The following is a 26,872-nucleotide window of genomic DNA, read 5'->3' as shown; positions in this document are numbered from 1 at the left end:
AAACTGGCGAAACTGGCCCTTAACAGCTCTGCTGTGAAAATCGTGAGCCATTCCACTCAGTGAAAGTGGATGACCAGAGAAGCTGTATAGCACATGACACAGACCCGCTCCGAGGAACTGAAGGAAACCAGACACGCAACAGGACCGCCACCCGGCGGAAAATACACGCACGAGGGGACTGCCACCTCGGGAGAGCGGAGGGAAAGGAAACTACCGTAATATCCCGAGTCATCGCCCATCCCCGAGCCATCGCCCACCCCATTTTTTGGGCCAATATCTATTTCCGAAAAAACACCGAGTCATCGCCCACCCCTTCAAATACCCCAGCGCGGACTCGGCGATCCGCGAACACTCATCCTACCCGAATGACGCGGCCGCAGACCTTACAGTTGGAGGACGTCCGTGACAAAGTAAAACGAAGGAGGGAAAGACACTTCTTCTTGTTTACGCATTTCCTCCGCGAGCGACCCCGAAGTGGTCGTGTATCCGTGCGAAAAGAAAGCGATGGAGATAACAAAATAAGAGTTTGTTAATGTATCCGCGGAGTGTTAGGTCAAAGTCTGTCTCCGCCGAAGTAAGGTCACCGCGAACCCGTTCCTTCTTCCCGCCCGTCGCGACCGCGGTTGTGCAATATTTTAGGCAAAGCCAACGCGTAAATAAAGCTTTGCTGGAACGCCCTACACAGACGTTTTCGGAGCGTCCCAATAGCCCGCCGTGCACGGACGCACGTATGTACGCACCAAACAAGAAAGTTGCGCAAGAGCTTGCAATTGACAAGGCGCCCGACTTGGCCCGACGACAAAGTATTTTCCCAGCTTTCCCAGCATTGCTCTTTGTCGCTTCTTTGGTCCGCTCGCTCGCTCGTTGCGCCTAGTCGGTTTTTCTATTTTCTTGTACTTTTCTTCTTTTTTTTTTTTTACTAACTAGGAGAACATAGTGGTGACATTCTTTCACGGAACAAACGTTCGCGCTATATGCAGATCGGCGGTGTTTCTAGCGCGTATGCAAGCAGCGAACTTCGCTATAGTAAAATATTCTTTCGTGAGCATTTCTTTTTTTATAAAACAATGAAACTAAATCGAGTTTTGAGTTTGATGTTTCCCTTGTGCATCAGCGCTAGATACGCAGAGAAAAATGGGCAATTTTTTCCGCTTTTTTTCAAGTGTTTGTGCTCACCCACCGAGACGTGGCCCACCCCACTTTTTTAATGAATTTCAGGCGGTAGGGGGGTGGGCGGTGACTCGGGATATTACGGTAGTCACGCAAGCGCTCGGAACGACGACAAAGAGGGACGGAGCAAGCGTAGACATGGCCGACGTAGGTCGCACAGCAGCAAATCTTTGAGAAACCTTTATTATCTACACGAGAGTCTACTGATCTTGAAAATGATGTCTATTGACAACTAATCTACTGAAAAGACCTATTGCTAAATTACCCAAGCATCAACAAGAATGCAGAGAATAGTGTTCCATGTGCCGCACGTGCCGGCGTGTGCAGCAGTAACTGTTCGAAAGCAAAAGCCTAAAACAAATGGCATCTTGCATGCGCGTTCGTCAACACTTGATTTCGGTTATTTACATTGAATCTTTTATACGGGAAGGCATGCGCGTGGGGCAGGGTTGCGAGCGAAGAGCTTTTAGTCACTGCACATGAAAAATCCACAGAACCCTAGCTATAAACAGCTTCGCCGTAAAAGTCTGCAACCTCTCTTGGTCATTCCCGACAACCTTCTTGCACTCGTATTCGCTCATACTTCTTGCCGGGACTTGAAAGCACCAACCAACAGGATCGCAACATTTGACAACACAACGTTCTGGCAACACCCATTGTTGCCTATTCGGGACCACTTTTGACGCATGGGCGGGACGAGACGCTAAACACGCCAGTCGAAGACGCGTTGCGGCGCCCGCAACGCGACCATATGTCGGCAGCCTCGCTCTCACATGCATTCCACGGTTCGGCGGTTGCCCGATCTCACCTTGACCAGGAGGCCGAACAGCTCGGCGAGGGCACGCCCCAGTCTCGAGGCTCCCGTCAGCAGGGGCTTGATCTGCTTCACCGCCGCCTGGGAGCGAGCCTTGGCACCCTTGGCATCCGTCGACGAAGAGCAGGACGCCGCGCCGGAGACTCCGTCCACGCCGTCCACCTCCATCCCGTTGGACAGGGGCCCGTCGTCCGCCGGGACAGACGTGCCACCCGCTTCGCTCCCCAGGAGGTTCTGCGCGGGCGTCGCCACACCATTTGCAGTCGGACACATCGTCGCATCAAAGTCAAATTTGAGGGTCTCGTGTGTCAAACTAGCCAAGGGCATCTGGCACGCACCGGCGGAGGACCGGGGATTAATTTCGACCGCCCAAGGATCTCTTAACTTGAAACCAGAAGCCCGGTTCCCCGCAATGAGCCCCCCCGTGGAATTGCGGACATCTTGGTCAGGATTTGAAAGCATCACCCGCGAATCCTTGCAGGCCGACACTTTGCCTCGAAGCAGTTGAGGCGGCATAGCGTCGCATAGTTTACCCCCCAGACACGAGCTGCTGGTAAAAGTTCTTCCAAGCTGTCGTCGCACCGTTTAGTATTCGTCACGAGGTAGCAGTGAAGTTTCTGCCAGGGTATGATTATACCAATTACCAGTGAACACAAGCGAGGTTGAGACTGGTAGGAAGAAACTCTGAACCCTAGACGAGTCCAGAGTTATTTTCTATTTGACACGTACAGAGTACGACGTAGTCGGCTCGAAAGAGGTACTGGCTTACTTTTCAGTTTATTGCTCTCCACGCCTGCAACGCCACGTTCAAAATTACTACCGCAGTGCGTTTTTTTGTTAGTACGGGGATGCCCATCCAGCCGAAAATTATGACGTTCAACACTAACCCATACGAGCACTAAACTGCGAAAAAAGCGCCAATGCCGCGTTCGCTACCAGAACATCTCATATCTTAGAAAAATTCAGTTTTTCCGTATCAATCGAAAAATTAAACAACCTGTTGATCTGCAACGACAAGCAAAATGTAATGGTGCAACCTGTCGAAAGGCCCAGACGAATATTTAGTTTCTAAACCTTCGTAAAAACCCTCAACCATGCCGTCGAATTACTCGAGACTATAACCGCTATGGAACCTGTGAAACACAATGGCGGCAAAAGTATTGACACTTCAGGGAGACCCCGGTGTGCGACATTTCAGGAACTCACCTGCAGGGTCCCCTGCAGCCTCTGCAGCTGGTGCCTGCCGAAGGGGCAACCGGGTGGCAGGGCGGAGTCGTTGCAGAGAGCCAGCAGCACCGTGCTCTCCCAGACCAGGGAGGTGTAGAGGCGGGAGAGGCCCCGCAGCACACTAAGGCCCAGCTCGGAGCCCCAGTGGCTCATGGAGATGGAGCGGATCTCGCTCTGGGGGGAGGAGTCGCAAGAGCACGGGTTGGTCGGAGCAGTCGCAAGCACGACCTAGGGGAACGCAAAATTCTAAAACTCACCTGTCCGGTCCTGCAGACGTGCACAAACATGATGATGTAGGCGTGGGTGGCAGCCATGGCGTGGAGCAGGGGAGACTGCCCGCTACCTTCTCCGGCCTCCGCCGTCGCAGCGGGGAGCGCGGGAGCGGCTGTCGTCGCCGCCGCCCCGCCGGAAGAGGGGGACCCCGCCGGGGGTGCCGTCGCGGAGGGGGCTGGCGCCGCAGCCGCCGAAGTGGGGGGAGCGGGAGGCAGGGAGCCCAGCAGCTCCTCGAGCAGCACGGAGCCCCCCGGCGAGTCCAGCGGCCTGTGGAGGGGCTCCAAGGTGCTCAGCACGCCCCCCAGGTGGGTCAGGCCCTGCTGGAGCACCTGGGCCTCGTGGGCCAGGTTCTGCGGCGGGACGTCTCGTTTCGGTTGGCGTTTCGAGCGAGCGAGAAGGGCGATCACAAAGACCTGAGGATTCTTACTAGAGCCAGGATTGAAGGAATAAACGTGCGAGACAAGGACAGCACAACCACATCTTTCTTGAAAGATGTGGTTCTGACATTTATTCTTTCTTCAATCCTGACCCGCACCAATACGCTCTTCGTCTATCAACACTGATTCTATCGAGGGGAAGAGAAAGCGACCAACGGCGACGTCTGCATTATGAATGCATTTGCGGGGTGAAAGAAGAGATGGGAAGAGCATCAGTCAACGAGTCACACTGATCGGCCCTCCTCACTACGAAAAAGAGGAATTGTCGGAGGAAAGGCCGAGTATGATAAAGAGGAAAAAGAGAAAATACAATTGCCAAGTCCAGATTTAAATGCTCGATTTACATAGATCACGGATAATGACAATATACCCGGAATGTTTTTGCAAGCTGCGTCGCATATGCAGCCCGCAGGCCGTGTGTTTGAGACCGCTGGTATAAATAATAGTAAATGGGGAAAGTAAACACAACAAGTAGAACAAGGAAAAGCACAGAGACAGTGCTGTGTTCTTGTTCTTGTTTGTTCTATTTACTATTATTTATACACAATGTGACGGAAAGAATGAAGACAAAATATACAGCATCAAAAAAGGAAGAGTGACAAAGTGCAACCGAAGCCTTTGAAGAGCATAGCAAGAACCAAATAAAATAAAAGGAAGCGAGAGCAATGGTAACAAGATCAAGGCATAAAAGACAAAACGAAGAGAGACACTGACCAGGATGGACTTGCAGACGGAGGCGACGGCCTGGCAGGCGGGGGACACGGGGAAGTCCACCGGCAGGTTGGGCAGCCCCAGGATACTCATGAGGGGCACCAGGCCCTTCTGCTGCACAAACTCCCGGCAGTGGTCGTCCGTCGAGTTGTTGCTCAGGATGGCGTCCACAAAACGCATCTGCACACCGTCCCATTCGACATCAATCGGAAAGGTTCCAGTTGCCACAAAGGGTCGCTGGCCATTCACTGCATACCAGAAGTTGTACGTGGGGCTGACTGTTGTCATTTACAAAGAGAGGATGAGTTATTTTTCTTTTGGCCAGGTTATTTTTTTAGGTGATGGGTCGTCCCACTTTTGTTTGTGGGGCTGACGGTTGTTTTCAAGACGGGGGTGAGTTCCCTATGTAAGAGGCTGTTTCTGTGAATAAATTTTGCAGCTGCATTTTGAGACTTTGTTGCGTTTGTCTTTTTCTTTTCCCTTGTTTCGGGTTACTTTTAAGCATGAACATTCACCACCTAGCCTGCACCACAACCCTTATTTATGACAGCTGGTCAACTGCGCGGCAGCTGCCATTTTAGAAACATAATTTATAATGCTCGTTTTAAACGTTTCATTGACGTCGAATGCCAAGGCGAAGTAAAATTAAGTTTCTTGACGCTGAACATAGAGGTGAAGTGAAGAAAAGAAAGCATTTTGTGCCTACACCCCTTAAAGGAACAATGAAGACGATTTTATTTAATTTTTTTAAATGGCGTTTTAATGCTTCTTGGGAACATAGCATGCCGCCCAATTTTTTGTAGACATTTATGACGCGTATTTATGTGCCTACGAAAGAAGTAAAGAAACCGAAACTGAACCATCTTCAGTCTCGTTTCTGGGCCTCCGAAAGCGGAGGTGACGTAGGGAGTGACGTCAAGTGTGAATAGTCGATATCGGTAGTATTTAGGAGATCGAGACTCTGATTACCGCGGGTGGCTTATAGCAGCGCGATGGCGCGGTCGTTGCGCCGACTCTGTCAACGTGGACGAATGCCGCTCTCGCGAGCGAGTTCGAGCTTCCGTTGAGTGACCGAACACCAACGGAACGGGAGTATGTGTGTGGCGGCCTCTGCCATCACCCGACGGAGACCACCCAGCCGGCAACGAGCGGCCCGCATGCCGAAGGACGGACGCGGGGGAGATGCCGAAGGGAAAGCGGCAGCGATCCCACCGTTCCGGGATCCGGTTTTTCCGCGGACTTCCTCTTTTCGTCGTCAAAGAACACGAACAGCAACCCACACGTGAAAACTAGCGTCGCCCAAACGAATACTGGTCTTCAGTCAACCGTTAGAACAGCCATCTACACCTACCATTTTCAAAAATCTTTCGAGTACCGTGTTCTTTTTTAATTTTATTTGTTTGCCCATAGTTGCTCGTTGCCGGTTTCGCATCCAGCGTAGCAAAGAAAAAAAACAATGATGCTGCTTTATTTACGGTTTAGTAATCATTTCCGATACGATTTATACTTTTGATGGTTATTCAAGCGGAAAGTAGAACAGTATTTCTAAAAATCGCGAACCAAAACGTGACCGAGGGCACGTTTCTCGTTTCGACCAATCGCTGACGCGTCTCTTGTGACGTCGCGCTCCTTGGCCCCGCATCGGTCACGTGAGCTCCGCTTCTCCTGGCTTCTCCCGCAACTCTTGGGGCGTCGCCCCAGTCGATCCCGGTACGATTGTTACCGCGACTGTTGAATTGATTTGCGCGGCACACAAGCGCCGGTTTCGGCTGAAATTTGGGCAACATGGTCTGAGACGTGCCTGGAACCCAGTTCAATCGCCAAAAAGATCTCCGAAATTGCCTTCATTGTCCCTTTAAGCACCAAATTTTTTTTTTTCCAAAAGTAACCCAAAAGTGCCATTCTTTTTTTATTTTGAATTGTTATTCCTTTAGTGTTACAGATAAAATTTGAAAAGTTCATTACGCAAAAATCAGCGGAGGCAAAAAAAATATTTGCCAACTAAAACGAGTGCTGCCATCTATGATCAGCGCCACAAAACTACTCGGACGAGCCTAGCTTGTCCGTGGAATTGAGGGCTACCGAAAAAACCACTGGACGAGCTGAGCTCATCCACAGCATCTTTAGCCAGAAAGTGGCCGACGAGCTTTGCTCGTCCAAGGCGGGGTTAAAGGGATACAAGCGGTTCAGCGTTTGAGTAGAAACACCAAAATGATCTTCATTTGGCATCCAGGATCACGAACATAGAGATTATTTTTCAATTCGGTGCACAGAGGCTGCAGAAAATCATTTTCAAAGTACCGCCGAAGCCCCTCCATCCCAGAGAGTTTCGTCATAAAAGCAGTTTTTGGAATCTTTGCTCTCGTGTATCTTCAGCATCTACCAAAGCTATGCACGCGCACTCTTGCAGTTTTCAAAAAGGTCAGAAAAAAAGTGTCAAGTCTAGTGTCAGTGCGGAGGAATGTACCTGCAAAGCTAGCAATTCCACGCACTGCTCACACGAATGACACACGGCGAGGCTGAAAGATCCTTTTATGACTTAACAATCGGTCAAAGGTTTTTCGTGTTTTCTCGCATTTGGTTACATCTTTGGGGAAGAAGAACGTGAAATTCAGATTCACGGGATGAAAATACTCTAAAATACACTTCTAACACTTTTTTTTTTCAAGAACATTTTCAGCTTTTCTTAAGGGGGGGGGACACTACGTTGAATTGCACTTTTTTTCAAAAAAAATTCATATTCAGAACTGCAGAGTTTCGGCATGTACGGATAACAAGGAACACCCTCACAAAGCCTTGTCAATGTGCACAGACAAACAATGTCAAAAATAAGTATCCTTTATATGTTGGTGAGGTGTGCTGCACTGCGTAGCACTCTCATCCACAAGTGAAAATGGCTGAAAGCAATGTCAGTATATCAGAAGAAGTTTGAGGAAGACATCACGACTGGAAAGAATTTGACATTTAAGATGCAAAAATTAATTTTTAAAACGTCATCTTGAAACTTCAAGTGCATTTATCTCAGCTTCACTTTTGGCAGCAAATCCCACCTTAATAAAGCTATTGTTTCAGTATGAAACTACCGAGAGACTTAATATTTGCGGATTATATGCCGAAATTTTATCGAGCCGGTTACTATGAACTTAAATTTTGCATTTTCAAGTTCCTTTATTAAAAACTTTCATAAATTTTTTTTATTAAACAATGCATATTTGTTTTTATTTCTTTTTATAGCAACCGGCAACAAGTATTCCAGTATGCATTCCACCAGAAAAACATGTGGTGATCAACACCATTTCTCAATGATAGATCATTGAGCAGATTCCCTACAAAGCTACGTTCTAGGGTATGGTTCACAGGGCTGAAACTTTGCATGCCCTCCTTCTATATGGCTACAAACACCACCTGCAAATTTCATGCCGATTGAGTGAGCAGTTCAAAAGTAAACATGCCCAGGAAGTGTCCCCCTTTAAACATGTTGAGAACCCCCCATTCATACGGCGGTCAAACCCACCACGTTGAGGATGTAGTCCACGAGGGGCACGGGGGTTCGCGCCTCCGCAGTGGCCGACCCTGCCAGCCCCCCCTTGCCCTCCTCGGCCGCCTTGGGTGTGGAGGGCACAGTGGAGGCGGGGTCCACGTCTTCTTCCTCCTCCTCCTCGTCCGAAGAGCCCGCATCGTTGGCCAGGGCAGAGCCCCGCCCCGCCCCAGAGCCCGGTCCGGAGATCCCGCCCCCATGGACGCCGGAGGAGGGGCCGGCCCCTCCCCCGGCCCCACCCACTGCCTCGCTCTTGGCCGCGGGTCTGGAGCACACGTAGGCCGGGTTGCGCCCCACCGAGCAGAGCTCTTCCAGCAGCTGTCGCAACGGGAGACAGGAAAAGAGTCGGGCAATGCAAAATTAGAAGAAAGGAAGACCATTACAAAGTCTACCATAACGCTCCAAGACCTGTAGCGGGACTCGAGCCATTATATTTTCAATAGTAATAAAGTGAAATCAAGTTTTGGCCCAACGTTGGCACAAATTCCTCCCATTCGGGCAAAATGCAGCAGGACGCAGCAGGGCAAGCCCTTTGGTGCAAGCGGCGCGCCAATCGCATCACCGACTTCCTCTAAAACAACGGTGGGACAGAAAGCGGGACCAGGTGACCGCCTCCCCTTCACCACCCGACCCCTCTCTCCACGCGGGCGAGGGTGGGAGCGAGACTGTGCGGTACAACATGGACGCACGCCAGCTTAGGTTGCAAAACGGAGCGTAGCCTCCCCACCTTGATGATGGCGGCCGTGGCGTCCACCCGGAGGCTGGGCTGGTGGCGCATCAGCTCGTCCATGGCGTTGCCCAGGTTGGAGGCTGTGTCCCCCATGGGGTCGGAGGACCTCCGGCGCCGCATGGCACCCAGGTAGTCCGGGGACAGCAGCACCTTGAAGAGCCGCTCGAAGGGCCGGCAGGCCACAAACGCCTGCAGGCCCCTGGCGTTCAGGCAGAGGGCGCTGAACACGTTGGGCAGCGACGCCAACACCTCCCGCGTGGCGGGGACCTGCAACGGCGGTGCCCGCACCCGGCGTAAGGCCCTTCCACTCTGGACGGACCCGTGGCACCGCGATGGACCCTTCACGGCACAGATGAGAAAAGTTTCACACGCAACTATGCAGCCAGAATTACGAGAAAAGTCGCCTTTTTCTCCGCATTGGCTGTGCGTGAAAGCTCGAGGCTCTGAAGAGCCGTCGAAGGTGGGACAGCTGGGAGACCTCCCGGTTGTTCTCATCTGCAGTTACTATAGCACGAAAGAGACACACAATTTCACCCCGAGCCGGAGGCACGCTTTTGCATCGACTCGTTGCTGCAGTGATGCAAAAGCTGCCGTCACTCGACTAGTGTGCGGCGTTGCGACAAACCTGTCAGAGGGTAGCTCGACAAAATCTATGGCGAGCCTTTGAACGATGCGAGGTGAAATACATGACCGCGCTCGAATTCGTGGTTCCGGTGAACGACGGCAGCAAGTTGTGGCGAACAGAGGTTGCCGCAGTCAAATGTATGGCTTTGTCACGGAGACTGCCGACAAAGCTGGGAAGCAAAGCATGGTGGTCTGCCATCTGATGCAACCTCATTTGTTTTATACAATTGATAAGTTCCTCTCTGAAACGAACATCGAACGAAGCGTTGGCACTCGCATAATCGAAGCTAATGAACGAAGCAATCTCGTCGACAGATCATTCCTATAGAATTATTTGAGGATGCATGTCGCAAGGAGTGGTTTATTCAGTCTGAAAAACCAGATGTCCTTACGGGAAACTTCATTACCTCTTTGACGAGGAGGGCATGCAGCACGACATCTGTAAGCCCGTTGTCTTGCAGAGAGGACAGCAGGGACGGTTCTTGGAAGACGTACACTGTCACTACGTCAGTGGCTGCACACAAAAACGCAAAAGACGAAGACAGCAAGTGAATGACCCGTCAATGAAAAAAAAGAAAATTGCGGTGGCTTAGCTTGGCTACGCCAGGATATACGTAGTATGAGCTTATGCGCACAAAATGAGAGGCGTTATCAAGCGGCTTTGGTGCAGCGTCAGACTTGGCTACTGCGCAACGGAGGCGCACAGCTGGGCACGCGGCGGCGCCAGTGCGTCTGCCGCGGCTATGACGTCACTCTTCCGGAATGCGCAGACCGGCGAGGCGCGCGCAGCAGCGGCGGCAGCTTTGGCGCGCCAGCTGTGCGCCATGTGACGTCACTGCTCCTCGCGCCTGCGCAGCACGGCTCTTTGACAGCCACGCGAAACTGCTCAACCTCGGCCAGTGTAGCTCGCGCTACAAAAATTATGCAGACATTTCTCCAAACGTCTGCAATTCAACTATCCCCATGTGCAAGTCTAAGCATCAAGTTCCTGTAGGCTACAGCAAAAACTGAGCTCACCAGTCAAATCAACTGCTAGGGTAGCTTCACATGGCCCCAGCAAAATCACCTTCTAAAGCAACATTGCAAGCTCACTAGACATAAGAGGAAAATAAAGTAGCATACAATGACTCAGCTCATTGCTGCACCAATGCATCTGCCTATCCCTGGAAGTCACCATGCAGGTACCAGAAGGCCCCCTATGGATTAAGTTGGTCGTTGATTCACCAAACATGTATCTGCGCTTGGGCACCCTTCGTAACCGGCAGCAACACATAGAAGCCGTAACACTCAAAAATTTCAAACAGCTGTCAAACCCAAACAATTATTTTCTCTTTTATAAAAATAATACAAGAGCCAAGGGATAAAAAGTAGGGGTGTGCGAATATTGAAATTTTTGAGTACAAATCGAAAATGAGTATTTACAAAAATTTATTTGAATATTGAATATGTCTTGAATATGAATGTGCCACCCAATAAATTTAAAAAAAAAGTATTGAAGCACTTCTTTTATTATTTTTAAAACCAAAAATGATAACAAATTCAAGTACATAAATGGAACTACCTGACTAGGCAGCATATAAACAATGCCTTTTGTAAGACTACCCTCCCAGAGGCGATGGTCGCGCACCCATACAAGCGCAAGAAGCACGGCACTTAAAACGTTTTATATGAAAGCAAAGATTACCTATGTGGAGAGTGAAGAACCATCGTCGGACTCTGACAACAGCAACTAGTCCATGGTATTTATTTTTGAGTCGGCGTGCGTTTCATAATATCTGTTCTATGAGGTGGGGTATGTGTTCAACAATATGATCTGGCAGGCTAGTTGGTTGTCCATTATGAGGATATGTACGTGAAACAACGAGGAAGGAAAGACTATGCAGACAGGACGAGTGCTCATCCTGACTCCCACGTCCTTTCCTTGTCTTGCGCCATGTATCCTCAATGTGTGTTCAACCTTCATTATTTTACCCGCACACTAGAATCGGCAGCAATTTACTTTTGGAATATCTGGGAGCTAAATCTGCCCGAGTCACATTTGGGTGCTCATTAGAATTATGCAAACATGATAATTCTATGCATAACGTGAACGGCAAAGGTTTACTGTCGAGACCGGTTATAACGAAGTCAACGAGAATCGGAGATCACTTCGCTCTATCCGCTATTACGTTATAACCGACTTCGGTTATAACGAAGTGCAAAAGGGAATGGGAAATCGTGATCGCTTCGCTGTAGCCGCTATTTCGTTATACCCGGGTTCGTTATAACCGGTCTCGACAGTATAGAAAAATGGCTACAATAGACACAATTTTAGGCGACTCAACACAGCGTTTAAGAATGCTTCGAATGTTCATGGCATGTCCCAAGCGCAGGTTATTCGCCAATTGCCCGCATATTCGTACACTGCCCAAATATTCGGGCGTAACCGAATACTTTGAAATTTTCGACTATGCAATTCTTAAATCAAATGCGAATCGAATAAAAAAATATTCTATTCGAATATCTTGTACAGATTTTAAGGGGAGACGCGGGTCTTAAAATGGTCAAAAAACGCGAAATTTCACGTTTTTCAAAATTCACATATTTGGATTAATTGTAGTCTAAGGTACCTGCCTGCAAAGTTTCAATGTCGAATTCAATGTCTAAGCATGAAAAAAATGATATTTACGATGTCCCCGCAGAGCTCTAACACAGCGAGTTCAATGAAAACAAGTGAAACTTCGCGCCCCGCACGTTTCGCGATCGCTCGTCGGATCGCGGCCATCTTGGTCTTGTTGGAAAGCCGCTTATTTTCCCCACGTCCCCATGCCATTCGTTATCGCGACAATATCGGGAAACGTCCGCATTCCGCGGGTTTCGAAGGCCCCAATTGCGATCGCTCATTGGCCGGCTAGCAAGGTGCCCGTACGTCAAAGCACGCGCGGCGCCTTGCGCCCCTGCTATTGGCCTAAACGCGCCCCTCCGCTCTTTTTCTCCTTTCCTCCTTTCCGTTCCCGCGCTGGCGAGAGGTGCGTCGTCTGCTCCTGGGCCCGTCTCCGCCCGTCTCCTTAGGCCTGTCTGCTTTGTTTCTTCCGTGGTCGAGCGCACGTTTTAGTTCCCGTTTGCGCGCTTGCGTTGAACATTGTTGGTTCGTTTTCCTACGAAGTCGCGCATGTTTTGTTTTGTTTCACTTCGAGTCCTCGAGATGCCGGACGACGCTCGGTTGAAATCGAGCACGCGGCAAGCGTTCGGAAGGAAGAGGAAGCGACCATGGAACAAGAAGCCGAAGCTGTCTGCTGCAAGTGCGCCACCGCGATCGGCACCGCCGGATGCCTTGGATCTTCCGGAAACATCAGCCGGAGACATCGCGACTCCATGCAGCAGCGGCGGTTTGTCGAGCTTTGCGAGCGCGGTTCGTGTCGACACCGCATACTACTCCACGGCCGAGCAGGCGCAACGAGTCGCACGATCGGACGAATGCAGGCGTGCGCTATCGGAAAAGTCGGCGACCCAGCGCAAATTCGACCTTCTCGGCGTCACCACAGGAGGCCAGACGCGCGACGCTGGGACACAGTTCAATGTAGTGGACATGAAAGCTCTCAACGACCTCTTCGCGCAGGCGAAGTGCGGAAGCTGCGGAAACTGGAAAAGCTGGGGACTACAGTCCTGGACAGCTGTGAGGGGGCTCCCCTTTCAAGTGCTACATGAACAAAGGCCCTTTTCAGGGCCAAACAAAATCTGCTTTCGGAACGTGCAACCCTTGGTGCCTCCTCCCGTTGTCCCTTATAGAGTCTACTCATTCTTTTATAACTTTATTTTACTTTCAGACATTATTTCTCAGTTTTATATTATTTTTTAAAGGTTCTTGTGAACGGATTGCAGAATTTTTCATCTCAATTTGTTCAGATAGAACTATGCTTCATATTGCTGAACATTATTGCATGGGATCCCTTACTCAATTTTATGCAATGAGTGTCAAAACTTCAACTGCAATTTTCTCAGCTTCGCATTTTTCGTCTACATGCCTAGCCTTACGGTTGTTTTCATGAGACTATTCTTCAAGGATTTCTATAAACTTTATACCCTTGAATTCAGAAAGAAGTGAACTGCAGGGTGATGCTATTTTTGTATGACAGTATGGGCCCGAAATTTTATTATTAGTGATAATGTGACCTCGTTAGGCTTTGTAAATAGTGTACTTGACCTAATTAGACTAGTTTTATACAATGATCTATCTTTACAAAAATATAAATAGCATCATCTTGCATGGCAGGTCTTTAGCTACAAATCCATATCACTTTTGTAAAAAAATTAGTATTAGAAAGTTCCTTAATGAGTCTTAAGAAATGACCTAATTAGGCTTCATTATTTTCTTTGTAACTCAAAAAGTAATTGAGATATTGCAGAACTAATTGAATATTTGAAAAGAGGAAGCCAAAACACATATACACACTGATTTTCATTATAATCCATTCATAAACAAAAAAGTCGATTTTAGAACCAGTGTCTTGCCTTAAAGCGACAGCTTTAGGGGCGACACTTCCCAGAGATTTCAACTCCGTGAATTGTCATCGCCGTGCAAGCGAAAAAAGGGAAAACCCTTCTTTCCCTTCTCAGCACGAGGAGAAGAGACCGAACAGGGCAGCCCTGGCGTCCCGTTAAGAACGGCGCGACAAAGGGAGACCCTTCCTGTCGTCCGGTTCAAACACTTGGTTTCCAAGTTATTACTTGCATTCCACAAAGTCCCACTTTGTCAGTATCCAGTTGCTACGCGTAATGTTAGATGGTTTTAGGAAATTCCACCACGCTTACCCGTTTATTTTACGGATCCCCGAGCACATGTGGCGATCGTCGGTAGCATCTACGACGCCAGCCACGACGGCTACGAGAATTAACTTCGTCGTACCTCCGTCCTCAGGTACGTGACGGTACTATTTGCATTGCACGACCGTGTTACAGCTACCGCTATTGTTTCTTCCCACACTGTGGGCGACATATCTGTCACCTTCGTTATTTGTAAACTCTCAAATTATAAATAAGAAATCATGAGCCATTCCACTCTGCGAAGGTGGATGATCAGCGAAATGTTTAGCAGACGACACAGACCCACCCCAAGAAGCCGGAGAAAACTAGACACGCGTGACGGGACCACCACCCGGCGGAGAGTAGACATTTTTGCCAGGCCGCACAATTTGTTGTCACCGCACACGAAAAATCCCCAGAACCCCACCCATAAACAGCTTCACTGTAAAAAGGAATTACTAAAAACTGAAGGGACTCACCAAGGAGGAAGAGGGAAGGACCGTAGTACTCCGAATTGCTGATGATGTGCTTTAACGACCGGGGAAGGGATCCGTCCATCACTGCAAAGTCAAGGCCAAACACGGAACGTGAGCTGCACCGCTCACCACATTTACAGGAACCCAAGACCTAAACCTAGCCACAAACACTTTTCCCGAAAATACTTCGCCACTTTCGGCTAAAAAACAAGCTGTCGGATTTCCCGTAATGCCGCCAAAACACACACACACATTTTGGTTTCTGACAAGCGGAACTTCCAATAATTGGAACGTGTCCAGGTTCTTGGAACTCCAACTTTGATCTTATCACAAAAATCTCAGAGCAATGGAAGTTGAGGCATAACAGGGGCCGAGTTCCAAAATTTACTCGATCCGACTCCGGAGTAAAGGTTCCGTATCGTGGCATTTCAAAACTTACTCGCGCTTAGTCTTTGACATCAGAACACTCGCTCCAGAAGCAGGTTGTTTACTCCGGAGTAATTACTCGCGCTACCCTCCTCAATCAGTGAGTAATGTCCGATCAAATCGAGTAAATACGTCACGTGATCTATTAGTCGTCTGCTTTCTGCACTGACAGCCATCAAAGCTTGTATGCTCAGTCGGATTTGGTGGCAGACGTACGAAATTACAAAGAATGAGGTGCAGCCATTTATGCGTGGTTATTGCAATTTGCTGCAACGCAGGAATTGATTGTGCACCACATCCAGACCGTGCACCTTCCCCGGAAGGTATACATGTCATTATCAGACTGCGAGCATAGCCACGATCATCTCCGCATCCTCACCCTCGGCGTTGGATGGAACTCCGAATTCTTACCTTCAAACCCGAAGATGTTCAAACTCAGTAAATGTAGAAGCTTTTCTTTTTTTTCCTCCAGAGTGTGTGTAATGACGATAACGCTTATAAAGCAGTGAAGGCTTCAAAGACTTCATGTATATGATCAGTCAAGATACCCACCTTATTTCCCTCCCTAAGAATTTGCCTATAGCAATTTGGAAGTTCTCTCCGACTTTGTTATCCTAATTGCGTCAAAGCGAACGCAAGTTACATATCACTGTTGAGAAAGCCCTCTGCGCTGTATCACTACACAGTGTAGAAGCAATTTCTGCAAAACATAATTGGCGCAAATTACGACGCGTGGAACTTGTGCGTTTAGGGCACCTGGGCTAGACTTACAGCGATCGTACTGATTAATAAGAACATATCTTTGACGTCAAACTGAAAGGAGCAAGTAATTTTGATTTCAATGTACAGCCCAAAATGAAGGTGAGCAAAAGGAGCTGGTGGAGCCGCCTCAAAAAACACCGCGTCGTCACTGTAAAAAAAAAAAAAAAACCTTCAAAGCATTTAATATTTTTGTCTCTTCAAGTGCTTTCTCCATGATCAAGAAAGATTGTCTGCTATTTTCCACCATCGCTGCTACATTTTCTTTTTGCCATAGCCCAAGACGAAGCCTATCCGCATAGTATCCAGGCCATTACCCGGCCGTTACAACATTGAATCGCGAATCGTTTACTCGCGATGTCACGTGGCATTACCCGCCGACGTAGGAGACGGGTCACTCGGGTAAGATCTGGAACATAGCCAGAGTCTCCAACCATTGAGTACAACCTCATTAGTATAGAAATCTTGTATATGTAGTACATTCCGATGCGATTTCTCTCTCCGTCTCCAAGTGTTTTAGGTCAGAGAGGGACGACTCACAATGCCTGATGCTGTCGGCAAAGGATGGATCCTGGATGGCTTTCTTCAGGAAGTTCAGCATCGACTTGAGCAGGGCGGCACGCTGGGGAAAACACTGCACTCCTGCGAGACGCAAACATACAAACAAAGTCGGCGTTACGAAGCCAACGCTTGGCACCCGAAAGCTGCCGAAGGGTTGCACGGCATCGACGTACCCCTCCTGCGTGGCTCTGGCTCTTCGTCCGGTTCGTTGGGCAGAGCAGACAGCGAGAGGGCGGATCCCTCCACGGCGTCCACGCCAATGTCTCCGCGGGCAGACGTGGAACTGAAAGGTTGGGGACAGAAGTTTGAATGCGTGGTGCGGTCGTGACATTATGCCACACCCTCACACTGTTACAGTCACAACGACCCTACGTCGACGTCCTGGTGAGCCATGCGGGCAAGATGGTAGAAACGTAGCAATTCGGTCGTAGCGGAGACGGAAAACAAATGCGCAAGCATCCAGAAAACAACTCTTGTTCCGAGGCCGTAATCTCAGGTTCCCAATTTCACGTTGGTGCAGCTAATGCCCTCGTGATGTTTTCACAACGATGTCGCCATGCCTTCCATCAGTATTGCTTTCTTTCTTTCTCGTTCATGCAAACGAGACTTTTCTCACCGTTTATGTGAGTCGCACCAGTATCGAACATATCGCCAATTCCACCCGAGCACCGAATGAATCGCCACCTAGCCCTCCAGGAATTCAAGTCGGGAGAAGACAAAGACAATGCCAAAGCAAGAGCAGAGCAGAAACCCTCATTGAAGACAATGAAAATTTAAAACACAAAGGCTACAACCAAACAAGCCAAGACAAAGACAGACAGGCAAGCTCCACAGCCATGCAGAAACAAGGTGGACGAGGCAGAAGTGCCCGACTAACGTAAATGCAAGACGAGAGACCAAGAAAGGAAACAAGTCATGCACAATAAAACAAAATGCAAAAACAAAAAGGCACACTCTTCCTATAAAGCTAGCCACAAATTTCGAAATAAGAGCGTCCCCTTTAACACGCAGACAGGAAACCAGAGACTCACGCCACAGACTCCCGGGGTGACTGGGACCCCTGCGGTGGCGGGTCCACGTCCATGGGGGTGGGGTCCAGCGGACCCCCTTCGTCCGTCGAGGCCACCGAGGATTCCCGGTGCCTGGGCCTGATCGCAAACGGCTGCTCCTTGCGGCAGTGCTCCACCTCCAGCTGAGCGTGCACACAGGCAGCTTAGAAGCAACTCTAAAGCAAACTCGCTCTAAGCAACTCCAGGGCCCGTTTTCTCAAATGCGGACCGTGGGTTAAAGTTAACTATTGTCCCTAGAAGAGGGAATTCTAGGTCGCATGACTGGGAGACCAGGAGCGCCGAGGGAGGAGCAGTACCTACAAGCAAAATGGCCGCAACGTCGCTTAATGAGGGCTAATAGTTCTGCTTGGTTCTGCTGAACATTCATTTCGATCCGGCTGTTATATTAATGACTCACCATCAACCTATTAGCAAGTCAAGCAAAGCGGTAGTTCAGAGGAACTACTAAACTAACCGACGGCAGCATTCCACGAACGCATCACTCTTCAGCAGTCCGGGATCCAGGACATATGACGGTACATAAGCCTTGCAAGTGTTTTTATGGCGAGTAAAAAAAAATGTTTTGCGAACAAGTGCTGGTATATGTTTATACTAGCACGTTTAATTCATTACAATATGCACGCCAACTCGTGAGCAGTGATTAGTTTGCGAAGCAAAGGGGTTATCCTTGATAAAGTCTTCGTTCCGGGTGAACAGCTCGGACATTGTACTGTTTTTTTGTTTGCAGTGCGCCAGCAGTATGCCGACAGCATCGAGGTTTGAACATATCCCCGGTGGCCAGCAATTCAACGGTGACGAGAAGCTCAGCTCCTCGTCACCAGTGGATCGGTTGGGCAAAAGGAAAAGGGGGCAAACAGTTGAGATCACCAGGAATCGAAGAAACCTGCGTCGCAAGGAACAAAAACGAGACTACGGCACCAGCGTTGCCAGACTGGAAAGCACACGGGAAAGTTATGCGTTGTTCATGGCGAAACATATTGAAGGAAATGTTTCTTACATTTTCGAATATTCGTCGGCAAACTCTAGCATAGTAACTAAAATTCCTTCGTACCATCTGAAGCAAATAAATTGGTCTTCAAGTACAGCATTACTATATTTTGACTTAAAATACCATACTATATCGATAACAACCAGCGGAATAAGAGGATAAACAAAACGACTGGCTTGTTCCACCGATAGATGGCGCACCTTACTGCCCAATCGAAATTAATTATTTTGTTCTATATCCAGCCGTTCATTACAGTACCTAGGTACTTTTTCCTTCCTAGGCACCGTGGTTCACCAAAAAAAATGGGTTTACCATCGCTTCGAGAAAACCGGCCTAGAAGCAATGTTAAAGGCAACTCTAAATGAAACCAACTTCAAAAGCAAAAAACCTCAGACACCTCTAAAAGAGTCTAAAAGTAGCTTTAAGAGCAACTCCACCTTAGGGGCCACTAAAAGTAACTCCATTTTAGAAGCATCCCTACAAGCAACCTCATACTCATTCAAAGTAATGGGTGCCAACAGGTGTCACAGACGTAGCACCCACCTCTAGCCTGCGAATGAAACTGTTGAGCCCTCCATGAGCCTGGAAGGTCTGCATGTCCAGTCCGGTGATGAGATCTATGACCCGTACTGCCCGGGTCACAAACTGCAAGCGAGGAAGAACGGTCACAGTCAAGCTTTCAACAAACCCGGTAGAGCTCCCGAAAAAATTTAGGCATCAATATCTCTTCAGCTAAGAGCAAGGTAATGTTTTAACGGCAAATATATGCTTCTAACAGTAGGATTCGACTGCAACTCAATGCGAGAACCTGTTTTAACTTTGTGAACGCACCGTGACGTGTTCCGGCTCTGTTCCGTGCCAGCCGATGACCTTCAGTAAGGACTCCACCATGCCGCAAGACACAAGGGCTTCCCCACCTGCACGGCACAAAACAAAATAACCCACATCAAAAAGCAGCCGTGAAACTTGGAGTGGATTTCTAAAGGATCTGAAAATAGGGTGGATTTCTAAAGGATGTTGGCACCCAAGATGCCAAGATCCTTTAGAAATCCACTCTATTCCATTGACAACTCTGCACCGTCGCCAGCAGGGTTTTCCCCAGGAATTTTTTTGTGGTGAACATGACCAACGTGCAAACGGCACGATCTGGCGTGCCGACAACGCACTTTGCGTAGACTCACTGACTTTGCGGCCCTGTGAGTGGCGCCACGCCACGGTGATAAAACAGAAACCAAAATGCCTTGGGAAAAAAAAGTGAGGAAGGGAAGGCGAGGGGTGAGCAAAGATAAAGCAAGCCATGACACGAGCAAGCATTGAGCACTGAAAGTCCTCTCTGCTTTCTGCCACTCACTGCCTGCAGAGAGTACTGCAGCGCAGTGCACGTTCGTTGCATCCGTTTATTTTGTTTCTGCTCGGCCGAGCACCCTCCTCCCCCCACCCCCCTCTCCCCGCACTGGCAGCAGCTCTCTGCGGCTCCCTCCCCTTGTTTGAAAGAGTGGCGGCAGTGGGCGACGCCGTAAGACACGACAACCTGGCGGTGTGCAGGTCTGCCGAGTACGACGGTCTGCAGCCATCCACGCAGGCAAAATCGCATCGTCATCATGCGGCATAATCGAGTGGTGGGCGGTCAGAGCAATGGGCGGTCGGTTAGTTGGAGTGTTGAGCGGCAAGGCGACTGCTGCCCACCGTGGGGAGAACCCTGGTTGTTAGTAAGGTAAACTTCCTAAATCAAACAGACAAGCCACCTCTACACTATCAAACAGCTGGGGTAAAAATTATTGTACATTCTCAGCTTTGCGAATGGAGTTCTTTGGCCTGAGGCCCCGATGTTACAATTTTGGAGACTAGACGAAAAACTTTGTCACATGTTATCGCACTACCAGGCAGATTTGCTAGAACGTTAGGCAGATGAGTGAATAAGCACGGAGCACCACGTACCGCTCTCGTAGCTGGCCAGGTGGTACAGGAACGAGAAAAGTGCTGTCGCAAACGGTAGCGGAAACGGGTCACCACTCGCTTCTGAAAGGAGACAAGAAAACAAGCAATGAGGTCAAAGAAATGCTTCCCCTCAAACAATCGCCGTTTAGACCAAGAACCAAACTCACGGTCTCTGATATTCCCAACAGCAGGGTCAACTGAGAGAAAGAGAGAGAAGAAAAAAAAAAAAGGTAAACAAGAATAAACCACGTCATTCCAGATCACCGGTGCTACCTCGCACATTTCCCATTTCCGAGAAGAGCAAGCTTCAAGCCCTTCCCGTCCCTGCCTGCACAGCCGTCCCACCCACCTGTGAGCGACTGGATGCAGCTTCGCACAAGAACCGGCAGGAAACCGTGGTAAGACGCCGCTCCCGTGGCGTCCACAATTGCTCCAAGCCTGCGGCGGAAATAGCGAGAAGGTATCAGAAAAACAAAATCTCACTTTGCCTGCTCGAACTCGCACAGTGTGTGCTCCCTAGTGCAGCGACGCAGTCTTATTCCCTAGAGCAGGCGTGCTACCCAAAGTCTACAAAGAATAGGCATCATTTTTTGTGCATCCCTTTAGATGCCGTAAACAAGTCGCAGACAGCGAGACACCCTTTCTGGCAAAACCGACACGTAAAAACTGCCTCGAGAAACAACTTTCCAGTGTGTGCAAAACCGATAATCGTCGGAAAAAAACAGTTACCTCTCACCCTGCCTCGAGACAGAGCATGTTCTTGGGACTAACCTGAAGCATGTCTTCAAGTCTAGACTAGACAAGCAAACACACAAGGTCACCGCATCATTCCACCGAGCAAGCAATCCAACACTGCTAAACAAACACAAGCTACGACGACAAAGAAACAGAGCCACAACGCCGACTCACTTTGGATTCCTGTCAAGGTGGATGATGGATGTAAGGGTCCTCAGGGAAGCAGCCTTGATCTCCTGCACAAAAAATACATTTTTAAAAATTTATAGTGAATTAGTAGATATAGGTAGGATTCTGCGTTTTCAAGGTTTATTCCTCGTTAAATTTGGAGGGCGTTTTTCGGAGTTTATTTTTCGCTGCAAATTCTGGGTTTATAGAAGTTCATTTTTGTTAGCTTCCCAACTCCCGGAAATTTAAGTTTATTTTGGTGTTCTTACAATTTAAAAATTAAAAAACGAAATAAAAAGAGTTTGGGTACCATGAGCCATTGTAGTGAAGAAACCTTGAAGCACCAAAAGGCAAACCCCTTGTGTAAGTAATTTGAGAATTTGAAGGTAACTGAAGTGTCATCTCCTCAGGACCACTGACCCTGTGCTCTTATAAAGCTTATTTGCAAAAAACAGTTTTTTGCTTTTTATTTCGTCGTCGTGACCACAAAATTTAAAGTTTTCCGAATAAATCCGAATCGACAGAATATTTATGGGCGAGTGTTCTTCGAATTTACTTGAAAACATGGGACCCTAGATGTAGGTGAGGATATGATGCATTCCTTAGAAGCCTTCCAGCACAAAAGACTAAGCAACATCACTCACAATCAGACTGGGATCCTTGAGTTCGAGCACGTCTACCAGCTCTTCGATGAGGCCGTTGTAGAGCAAACTGTTGATGTTGTCCTGGATGGCACTGCAGTAGACTGCACAGAGGAGCAAAAGGTAAAGATCCGGTCGCAGCAAGCAAACCACTGGTAAGACGAGGTCATTCCTTGCCGCAGGCATGACCATAAGCTCGAACGCATGCAAAGTAGACCCACCGTGTTTGCCACATGCTCCCCACAATTCTGTGGTGCTTTTTCAAAGCTTAGGAGCGAGAGCATGTGTCCTTTCGATGCCTGAAGAAAACCATGCACGCCGAATCTCGGCTTTTTAGAACAATTTCGGAGCCAGAATGCAACACCACGACCTGTTCTGTTCCACTCAAGAGTACAAGTGCAGCAAAAGCCTGCTAACTCACAACTGTTGTTTTAATATTCATCAACATATGAATATTAAAATGGAGCATACGAACACATTCCGACTATGGACAACACTTTAAAAAATGGTTGTAGAAACTAGCGATGGGCCGAACTATTGCCGAATGGAAAATTCGGCGCCAAATCTTGGGATTCTGCAAAAAAAACAATTTTTGCAGAACTTTTCTAAATATTCCGCAAAGATTCGGCAAAAATACATTGTTGCCGGACCTAAACGTTTGTTTTTTCACGCGAAAAGAGATTTTAGAATTTCTTTTAATGCATATTGACACAGTTATTACTAAATAAGGTGATATTCCACAAGATAAATGTATCGGTGTCACTTTTGCATGTTTAGTGGCAATTTTAAGGTGACCTTTTGCAGAAGTGGTGACAAGGTTGGGTACTAGCGGCGCAGTCACGGTACGCGAGTTTTGGTTTTGAGGGTTCATCAGTGCAAGCCTGCAAGTGTCTACATTGTTGAAATAAGGGCAATAACACTGTTATTTCTCTGCAAGTCACCGTTTCGTGCGCAAAAATGAATGCAACTGCCAGTGATGGAAGTGCAATTTGACCTTTTGGAGCAGGCCTTGTAGCAGGCAAAATGTTGTTTTGGAGCAGTTAGTGGCCCTTTTGGAGCAGGGTCCGGCATATGTTGGCACATTACTTGAAAATGAAATAATGCTGCATTGCTATAGAAAGCCCATCTCTATTATTGGAACACAGCGCCTGTCGCCTTTTTAAGACTATAAAATTCAACAAAGTAAACGCAAAAAAAAACATTTTTTTTTATATAAAGTTTATCTGCTCGTCAGATAAAAAAAATACAATTAAATATGTCACACTGAGTTCTGATGGTACAGGATATTAAGTTTTATCAGCATGCACTTCTTTTAAGGTATCTGCAGCAGCATCTAACGACCCTCACAGTTGTGGAATGTTTTAGTTCAGATTAGAGTTGTCTTTCGGGCAGCAGCTTCAAAGATTGCGGTATCTGATATTCGCTTCAAAAATTCCAATTCATTTTCGATGTGCTGGCGAAGTCACGATCGGATCACGGCGAGTTAACCCGTTGAGCGCGCTCCTTGGCATGCAACGACGCGCTGCAGAGAAGCGACACCCGCAAAGCAGACACCGCAGACGCGCGAGACGCGCAGTGCTTTGTGCTCCGAAAAGGACGGTGAGGCTTTACCAGCACTACATGCAGAGTTTGGTGCAACTCATCTATACTTTGTTTCAGCTTCGGTGCGAGTGCAGCCGAAGCTACAAGCGCGCGCATGGAGCCCGTAACGGTGCCGACACTGCACGAGCCCACGCGCGAGTCAGGAATGCACAGAGCATTGGGCTCGCGCTAGCTTTGACTTCGCTGGTAGCTAGCGCACGGGAACAGGGCGGGCCAACATTAAAAACATCCACAAGCTCGACCATTTTTTTTTTTTTTTTTTTAAATAGGCTGTTTAGTGGGATGGTTCTCCGCATTGTCTCTGCGGCTTTGGTCTCAGATGTTGCTAACGTTGCTCCTTTCAATGATGATGATGATGATAATGCGCCCTCGCAGTTTCGGTTTGCGTAACAGTTGCGTCGCGGAGAATACCGCGGTACCACCACGCGCTCTGATAAGACTTCAATTTTTATTTTTTATTGCTACATCTCATCTCGGCGCAGGCATGGCGCAATTCTTCGGTAAAATGACGATTTGGCGCTACATGTAGCAGGATTGCGTCCTTGGCGCAATTTGGCGCAGTTGGCGCAGCACTTCCATCACTGAACTGCTGCTGAGCCTTCATTAGAAGAGATAACAATATTATTGCAAGTATGCACGTTTTTCAATTTGACTCACTTCATAAACGTGCGACCCATATTTGCAACGTCTCGTTTTTAACTTTTAGAATAGCGGTTTATGATGTTAGGAGACACCGGACGTTTAGGAAGATGGAAAGAGTTAGGAATGGCGGATGCGCAATGTCGAGCATGATAGTTCTGTGTTTAGTTTTATGCGGATGGATGAAAACCGCGAAATAATGCTCATTGAAAACCAATATTATTTTGTTTTGGCACAAACTACTTGCGAGCCGAAAACAAGGCTGCTATAATGGCGAGGAGTGCTTGAAAGTACTTGTCAGTGAATGTTGCAACTACTTCGTTGCACCACTGGAAAGATCAAATGAATTTCACATTAACCCGAATGTACCACATCATTTGTCACTTGCACCCAGTCTGGTCTATCGTCTGTTCTTGAGGCCGAAAATATTGAAGAGAACCACACTCACAAAGGCTGACAAACACACGTTACTATGTCACCCACACCGCACCTCGCCGTAACTGCTGGTAGCATTACACTGTACATTGGTAACCGCACAGCACTCATTTGCAATCCATAGCCCCATCGCATTCTCGCGCGTGCGCAGACGCTTGCCAAATGTACAGTTCGGCGTGTGCCGAACTTTGCCAAACTTTGGCAGATTCGGTACATCACTAGTAGAAACGAAAAAAAGATGAAAAAAAGTCCCTGCAGTCCGTGTTTGCAGGGCGCCCTCGCAACGCACCGAAGTCATACCCACCCAGAATAGAGAGTGCTTGGAGGCGCGCCTGGACACACTGGAGACGTTTCGTGTAGCTCGAGAAGCTGTGAGCCAGCCGCACGTGCGTCAGGAGCAGCATCTGCCGTACGGGAATCGAGCGTCGCCACAATTACTCTCGCCGCCGGGCCGAACACGAGAACAAAACGAACGAGGTTGAATGCAGGGACGACAGTGGGCCACCATCATCCGACCCTAAAAGCCACAGTTAGGGCTATTTCAAGTGTCGATTGTGTTCGGAGGTCTCGACACGTTTGAGACGACGGATGATCTTTGTCGCGAGTCGGACCTCCGGCATCGGTTGCGTCGGCCCAAAGGAAGCGTGCACGACATTCGAGTATTGCAAAACAATTGAGCAGCCCTGTGTTAATGCACAGTACGGTCACAGCGATAGCTGCAACCAGCGACATCATTAAAGGGGGTTGCCTGCAGGCAACTGCAGGCAACTGGGCAACGAGAGGGCAGGGGCTGTTGTGGCAGGCCACCGACCCGGGTGCCGCCGACGCTAGTGATGCCACTGACTGCAACGAGTTGGGTAAAGTAATTGGGCGTCGGCATCGTGCACCGTGGGGTGCGTGAACGAAACCGTTTGGAACAAAATAGACATCTAACAATTTCGTTCCAAACGCCTTTGTTTCTTTCTGTGTTCCGGAGCGTGTGAAAGCACGTCTCACGGCACGAGCTCGTGGCATTGACAGCGCAACAACAACATTTTGTAATTGGCTTCTTTTTTTCTCTTGGAGAGTGCATGCAGTGTGTGTAGTCTACTGGCAAAGCCTCCACTTCGCACGCAGCAGACCTAGGTTTTAATCTTGCGGGTAATCTTTGTTAAGGGGGGAGACTACTCGGAAAAAAAAAAACATTTGTGTAAAAAAAGTTGATTTTGAAAAATATCATATTTACATCCACCAACATCTATCCCCCAAATCTTTTATGCGTTTGCACTGCATAGTTTTTTTTTCGTTATTATTATTATTTTTGGTTCACGAATGCTACAAAAAGGTAGAGGTTCGAGCACTTGTTTTTCTCAGTTTCACTTTTTGGCATAAAGTTCACTTTAATAGAACTTTTTTCAGTATGAAACTAATGGGACTTAATATTTGTGGCTCATATGCCGAAATTTTATGGAGTCTGTTACTACGAACTTAGACTTTGCATTTTCAAGTTCTTTCAATCTGAAAAATTTTCATTTTTAAAAAACTTAACGAGAAAAAGGGTTTCTTTTTCCATGAACTTTTTTTACCTGAAAATTGTAATTTTCTGAAATATCTCTCTAGTAGCCGGCAACAGTTATTCTAGTATGCATTCCACCACAAAAATGTATGGTTATCAACATCATTTCTCAATAATAGATTCATTGATCAAATTCCATGCAAAGGTTTGCTTTATTTCATTCTGGGGATATAGTACTTCAAGGAATTGGTTTACAGGGCCAAATACTTTGTATACCCTCCTTCTATATGGCTACAAACATCACCCGCAAATATCACGCAGATTGAGTGAGCAGTTCAAAAGTGGACATTCCCAGGTAGTGTCCCCCCTTAAGAATCTGGGAACATCAACGACGGATGGCCTGCATTGCCAACTACAGTATTAACTATAACATCGGCAACAGGCATGATTTCCAGTGGCGGGAACAACCCATAAAAGTTATCGCTGTAAAACAACAACCTTGTGTTGGAGGCCAAACAACTCAAAGATGTTCCCAGCTTTTCTAAACCTGCAGCCGACCTTAACGGCGCTTCCAACCTCCATTACCATTCCACGCAAAGGCTAGCTTCCCAGACATTCAACACCCGCTCGCTG

At 48.1% G+C, this 26,872-nt stretch overlaps 1 protein-coding gene across 1 annotated transcript in view; it reads right to left on the bottom strand.

The window, feature by feature from the left end:
• Window positions 1–26,872, bottom strand: part of LOC8025915 (E3 ubiquitin-protein ligase HUWE1) — a 105,402-nt gene that overhangs the window by 64,397 nt on the left and 14,133 nt on the right. The window contains exons 10-28 of the mRNA XM_042286921.1: window positions 25,049–25,148; window positions 22,072–22,172; window positions 21,434–21,495; window positions 20,874–20,962; window positions 20,692–20,721; window positions 20,525–20,605; window positions 19,418–19,503; window positions 19,130–19,231; window positions 17,560–17,720; window positions 16,702–16,811; window positions 16,508–16,609; window positions 14,786–14,866; window positions 9,932–10,038; window positions 8,898–9,167; window positions 8,147–8,488; window positions 4,636–4,812; window positions 3,469–3,834; window positions 3,191–3,385; window positions 1,979–2,218 (exon numbers count right to left, since the gene is read on the bottom strand). Of these exons, the coding sequence (XP_042142855.1) occupies window positions 1,979–2,218; window positions 3,191–3,385; window positions 3,469–3,834; window positions 4,636–4,812; window positions 8,147–8,488; window positions 8,898–9,167; window positions 9,932–10,038; window positions 14,786–14,866; window positions 16,508–16,609; window positions 16,702–16,811; window positions 17,560–17,720; window positions 19,130–19,231; window positions 19,418–19,503; window positions 20,525–20,605; window positions 20,692–20,721; window positions 20,874–20,962; window positions 21,434–21,495; window positions 22,072–22,172; window positions 25,049–25,148 (2,802 nt within the window). The remainder of the gene's footprint in view (window positions 1–1,978; window positions 2,219–3,190; window positions 3,386–3,468; window positions 3,835–4,635; window positions 4,813–8,146; window positions 8,489–8,897; window positions 9,168–9,931; window positions 10,039–14,785; window positions 14,867–16,507; window positions 16,610–16,701; window positions 16,812–17,559; window positions 17,721–19,129; window positions 19,232–19,417; window positions 19,504–20,524; window positions 20,606–20,691; window positions 20,722–20,873; window positions 20,963–21,433; window positions 21,496–22,071; window positions 22,173–25,048; window positions 25,149–26,872) is intronic.

This window comes from Ixodes scapularis, unplaced genomic scaffold (genome assembly GCF_016920785.2).
Source record: "Ixodes scapularis isolate PalLabHiFi unplaced genomic scaffold, ASM1692078v2 PGA_scaffold8__174_contigs__length_109621045, whole genome shotgun sequence".
In the NCBI taxonomy this organism is placed as follows: Eukaryota; Metazoa; Arthropoda; class Arachnida; order Ixodida; family Ixodidae; genus Ixodes; species Ixodes scapularis.
Note: the sequence above shows the minus strand (reverse complement) of the source record. Positions and strands in the feature narration are given on the sequence as shown.